At 34.3% G+C, this 6,166-nt stretch overlaps 1 protein-coding gene across 1 annotated transcript; it reads left to right on the forward strand.

Moving 5' to 3' along the window:
- Positions 1–2,768: 2,768 nt before the first annotated feature.
- Positions 2,769–5,232, forward strand: LOC126715126 (uncharacterized protein At5g39865). The gene has a single exon (XM_050415569.1). It carries the CDS (start codon positions 3,538–3,540, stop codon positions 4,888–4,890), a length of 1,353 nt encoding a protein of 450 aa, XP_050271526.1. The 5' UTR covers positions 2,769–3,537; the 3' UTR covers positions 4,891–5,232.
- Positions 5,233–6,166: the final 934 nt, after the last annotated feature.

Genomic DNA, 6,166 nt, shown 5'->3' on the forward strand with positions numbered 1-6,166 from the left:
AAGTAGTCATTGAATTTTTTTTTTTTTTTTTCCTTATCTAAGTTTGGGGTGTTTGTGTTCATTGAGCCACTTGGTTATTGACTTGTTTGGCCTTCGGGACTTCCTAGTTCGTATAGATTATATGAATCGTTAACTTGATCATAATCTTGACCACCTGCAAGTTAATTAAGACCCATTTGACCATTGGGACATCTCAATTCATTTTAATTGTGCAAATCTTCAACTTCATCAAAACTTACATTTTTGTAAGTTGATTAGGGCAAATATGGAGAACATCTTTTACATCTCGTTGTTGCCAAAAGCTAACAACACCAAGCTTTGCTTCTATCCACTCCATGTGTGAATTGTCATAACTTGGTTATGAAACCAATATCACCTAACTTTTTGTTGGTAGCTTCGAGAGATCCAAGAGCTCTAAATTTGATAAATAGACTAACTTAAGGAAGTCTAGACCTCCAAAGTGAAATTTCACTCAATAATAATATTTTTCAGCTTGTTTTATTTATTTTTACATCAAACCTTATATAGATGACTTTACAAGATAGACATAAAATTCAAATTCAAAAGAAACCCATTCTTTATCTAAAGTAAGTAGATAAAATTTATTCAAAAACTAACCTAATAATTTAGAGAAATGTTACGTCCATAACATTTTTACAAGAAATCTTAAGCCGGCAAGTTGTTATGAGTGGGCAAAAATTCTTAAAGAAAATAATTTAAGTTGTGAATTTAAATTAGAATTAATAACAACTTACTATAGGGATACTATAGAGGCACGTAACAATGGGTCACTTGACTATAGGTAATTACCATTGGGTTACCCAAATACTAGCATCTATCATGTACTGGTCCTTTGACATAAATAAAAATAAAAAACCTAAAGAGTAAATTTTGAAACTATATAAATTATTGGACAAATTATATTTTAAATCTTATACTGTAGTTTCTTGATAGTTTTAAATTAAATCGCACATTTAAAAGGTTTAAATTAAGTCTTGTACTTACAAAAACATTTCAATTTAAACCATAAACTCATATACGGTGATGTTTTTATTAACAACTCCATGCAAAATATATTTATGATTTGATTGAAAACTTTTAAAAATGTAATTGAAACGTAGTTTTTTTTTGAAACGTAGTTTTTTTTTTTTTTTTTTTAAGAAAAAGAGTTTTAATTCAAAACTCTTAAAAATGCATAATTTAATTTGAATCCAAGTATAAACTATGATTGAAAATGTAATTTATCCAAAATTATATCCGTTGATTTTTAACTGTTTGTAGCATTTTGAGCCATCTCAAATTAAAATAATTATATCTTCTCAAATTAAAATGGTAAGGGCACAATTTGGTTCCCAAGCCCCAAAAGTAAAAGGATCAAGACCCAAAAAGCCCAATACAATGAATTTGTAGAGAGTTGGCTGAAAACTAGATTTTAATGAGTTGGATTACAATCATAATAGGTTAAAGATTGCTAAGAAATGAAAATAAACGGGTTTATGCAAGGAAAATCTTCCTCAGTAAAGTTCGAGGAGAGTGATTCATATATATTTCTGTTGAACTTAAACACAATTACAACTCTCGTCACTACAGTGTTTTTTCTACCCATCCTCAGATGATCCTCTTGTAATGGGGTTTTTCTTCTTTATATTCCCCTCCTTCCCTTCATCTTAACCCTCCATGTGTAAATCAAGTTGTTGGTTTTGATACTTATCCCATCAGCACCTTCCTGAAATCCTTGCGGGTAGCTGTAAGGCTGAACATTACTGTTTAGGTATCACCTCCATATTAATATGGCCAGAGAGTTAGCTGCAGAACATTCAATGCGGTGGTAGCAGTTTTCTCCTAAATATTTCTAAGTTTGCCTTTGTCTTATTCCCTTTTAATGCTTATCCTTATCAGTATGACCGTTTGGTACGTTGTCCTTGATGAAAGGTCGGGTCTTTGACCTCTACACTGCTTAGCCGAGGAGGTGTCTCTCCTTGGACTACACTCCCAACCCTTTACAACTAGACTTCTTTCACAGCCCACTAATTTGTATGTCCTTGTTAATGTCTTCTTGTCATCGAACAACTTAATATCCTCGAATACGATCCATAACTCAATATCCCTTTCTGGGCCTTTTATCACTAAAAAAATAATAGATAAATATAATGATACATTGGAAGTATATCTGTTTCTCAATTTGTGCAAAAGATAATACTTAGATATATTTAGAAAATAAAATAAAATACTAATAGATAAATATATTGATACAGTTTGTGTTACTCTATGTCTTTGTGGAAGGAAAAATTCTTAAGTATTTTCGGAGTATGGATAAATAGTGTTTTTTTCTCTCAAATTCATGGTAGACCCCATCATAAATTTAATAAGTAGACCCTATTATGAATGTAAGAGAAGATATTTCCAAGTATGGATAACTGGTACTCCCTCCTCTCACATTCATGGTGGATTCTACCATAAATTTAATGAGTAAACCCTATTATGAATGTGAGGAGAAATAGTACCATTCTTTATATTCTGGAAATACCTAAAAATTACCCGCTATATTTTTTTTTTTTTTTTTTTTTTTTTTTTTTTTTTTTTTTTTGAGGAACCTTACCCGCTATATATATGTTTCTCAATTTGTGCAAAAGATAATACAAGCCAACCAACACGAAGCTTCAATCTTTTTTTATTTTTCCCTCTTGGGTACTTTATACATATAAATACATTAGTCACCACTAGAATTTCGATTCTCACTCTCTACCATTACAAAAAAAGTGTTTCTCCTTTCAAAAAATAAAAAGTGTTTGTCTCTCGAAGAAAAGAGAGCGTGTGGGACAGGTGGGATCGGTGGGTTATTAGCTTTCTGAATTGGTCCCTCTTTTTCTTTCTTCTACTTCCTCTTATTCAACCTCATTCTTTTGACTTTTAGAAAGAATTCATTTTACAACTTTCATTTCACACTCCTATTTTCTTTCCTCTTTCTCGAACTCTCATTTCACGGACGGCTTTCGAATTCGCATTTCTTTGGTAATCATTTTCACGGGTGTGAGATATTATTTTGAAAACTCCAAGATCTCCAAAACCCATTTCTTCTTCACCTTTGTCTTCTTCTTCTTCTTCTTCAAATTATACATTTTATTTTTTGTTGCCTTCATTGAAGATCCACTAGTTGAAAGTTCATTTAAAGCCAAATTTCGAAACTGGGTCTCTTTGACAGTTTCGGAATCTGCTTTCAAAATGTGTATTTTTTTTTCCCTCAGCTTCCGCGTTTTTAATGGATTGGTTTCTCCGTTATATTTGAAGAACAATGGCAAGGTAAGATTTTGATTCAAAACCCATTGTAAAAATTCTCTCTTTTTTTTCATTTTCCAAATCCGGGTTGTGCTTTGTTTGTCGAATTTCCACCTAAACCAAACCAAACCCATATAGTTTTTATTCAGACAGGACTTTTCCTTGTAATCTAATTCCCAATTTCCGGTTATAATATTCACAAAGTTTTGGCGTTTGCTTTGTTTTCAATTCATTCTTGGTTGTTTTTATCTATTTGGCCAAATGGGTTGTGCAAGCTCGAAGCAAAAGCGATGCAGGCATTGCCAGAGTCCTTATTCCCCTGTCCCTAGAAGCTACTCTATGCAAGTTCATCACCCACCACAGAACCAAGGTGAAAGCTACCATGTTGTGGCTCTCACCTCTTCTACATTGGGTTCCCTCAACCAAATCAACCATTTCAATAACAAGATCATGGATTTTGGTGATGATATTGATCATCTAAATCATGGTAATGGCACTGAATGTATTGGTAATAATGTTGATGGAAACGTGAGGAAGAAGAAGAAGAGTAACGATTTCACAATAGGCCTAATTGAGGCTAAGACGTGGTCCACTATGATCGAAGAGAAGATCCCCAAAGTGGTTCCGAAAACGCCAATTAGAACGCCTCCCGGAGAGCCAGAGATAATCAATACGTGGGAATTGATGGAAGGACTCGAAGATGTTAGTCCTCTAAGGTCCCCCTGTCATCTTAGGAGCTTTTCTTTTGATGTTGTTCGCAATCCGCACCCAGCTCGACAAGATTCTGCTTTTGAATACCCGAAAACTAGATTTCAAGAAAATGGCACGGCCTCGCCAAATCCTAAGCCTATGTGGCTTCAATTGGAAGATGATGATTTCAATTCAAAGGCTATCTTATCAGACTTTGATTCAGAAGCCATTTCTACATTCAGAAAGTCATTCCAAGAGCTTCCACCTGATAACCCTTTTCGTATTAGTCCATTGGACGATGACAAACAACAAGAAGAAGAAGAACAACAAGAAGTGGTTTCAGAAGCAGACAATGATTTGTCATTGGATTTCAATGATGAAAAGGAGGTAAAAGGTTGTGTTATCGATTATAAATGTGGGGAGGACAAGATTGTGCTTTACTTCACAAGCCTAAGAGGGGTACGGAAGACATATGAGGATTGTTGCCATGTGAGGGTGATCTTAAAAGGCCTTGGTGTCCGACTGGATGAGCGGGACGTTTCGATGCATTCAGGGTTCAAGGAGGAGCTGAGAGAGCTATTGGTAGACGGGTTTAATGGGGGAGGCTTGCCTAGGGTGTTTATTGGGAAAAAGTACATTGGTGGAGCTGAAGAAATCAGGAGATTGAATGAGGATGGACAATTAGAGAAGTTGGTTGAGTGTTGTGAAAGAGTGGATGATGGTGTTGGTGTTGGTGTATCTTGTCAGGCCTGTGGGGATATAAGGTTTGTGCCTTGTGAGACATGTTCAGGAAGTTGCAAAATTTACTATGAAGCTGATGAAGAAGAAGAAGAAGAAAGAGGTGAGGAGGTTGAGTATGGATTCCAACGTTGCCCTGATTGTAATGAAAATGGGCTTATACGCTGCCCCATATGTTGCTACTAGTTTTCAGTGCCATTCACTAGGTACTCTTTCACATTTTTGTGTCCATTTCTTTTTTATTTTTTTTCTTTTCTTTTAAACTTTTTCTTTGTGAGTTGCTTGTTGTACAGTGGAATTTTGGTATGTTTGATTTGAGGGTAATGAGAGAATTGTAGTAGTAGACACTGAATAATATATAATACTATGTTCTAAGCAGGTTTCCTCAACCTCAAGAATGTTGTAACTTGTAATAGCTGTATACTAAATTTCGTTTTCAGAAAGGCGAAGGGGGTTCGTAACTTTGTATACTTTTTCCATTTTCCATATAAATTAAAAAGATGCTACATTAAAATGTTGCATTTGCAATTCCTCTTGTTTGTGTTGTTCTTCTCTTCTTCTTTCTTTCTTCTTTCTTTTCCCTGCAATTGAGAGTCACAAAATTGAATTGAATTTTCCTCCAGAAAGATAATGTACTTTGTATTGCATTGATTAATACAACCATATGATTGGATTTAACCAGAGAACTTAGGTTCAATGCATAAAGGAATTGTATCTAAAAATTTCCCTCTTTTCAAAAATGTGGTACCACATTCCAGGCGTTGATCTACGGCATGATATGTGAGCTGTAGTTGCTCTATTCAATGATGTAGTAAAGTTGCTTTTGAGGCATAATTGCAACCATTGCACAGCATTTGGACGGTGACATAATCAAAAAGTCCAATCTGTAAAATGAAAAAGTGGAGAAAGAGAACATTCGCCCAGCATGAAAAATCTTTTTTGAAGCAACAAGCAAGAAAATCTTGCTCCTTCAGTTAAAAAACTATTTCCTTGTTATATAATATAAATAGTGTTGTTCGGCCTTATTATTTTACTGTTGGTGAGGATTGTTGGGCCAACTTTTTGTAATTCATTATATATAAACATTAAGAACTTGTCAATTAACAATCTTAGAGAAGAATAAAAAAGGTGAAATATTCAATAATAGAAAATTAGAAAAAAGCAATATGTACATTAGGTGAAGAAAAAAAAAATGAAAGGGTCAATGTCGGCGACGGACCAAAAAAATAGTGACATGGTCAAATCCTGCTTAGACTTCAGCAACGACGTTGTGTTTGTGGTAAAGAATTGCTTATAGAGTAGTTGCTTTCGAAGTTTCAACTGTAAGACCGTTTCTTTTGGAAGCTACACAACAATTTGAGAGACATTATAACATTCTATCTTCAACCCCCCCAAAGAGACCGTAAATTTGGCAATTTATTACTCAATTAAATTCCAAGATATTTTATTGTCAACCTCAAGT

The sequence above is a fragment of the Quercus robur genome, chromosome 2 (assembly GCF_932294415.1).
Source record: "Quercus robur chromosome 2, dhQueRobu3.1, whole genome shotgun sequence".
Lineage (NCBI taxonomy): Eukaryota > Viridiplantae > Streptophyta > Magnoliopsida > Fagales > Fagaceae > Quercus > Quercus robur.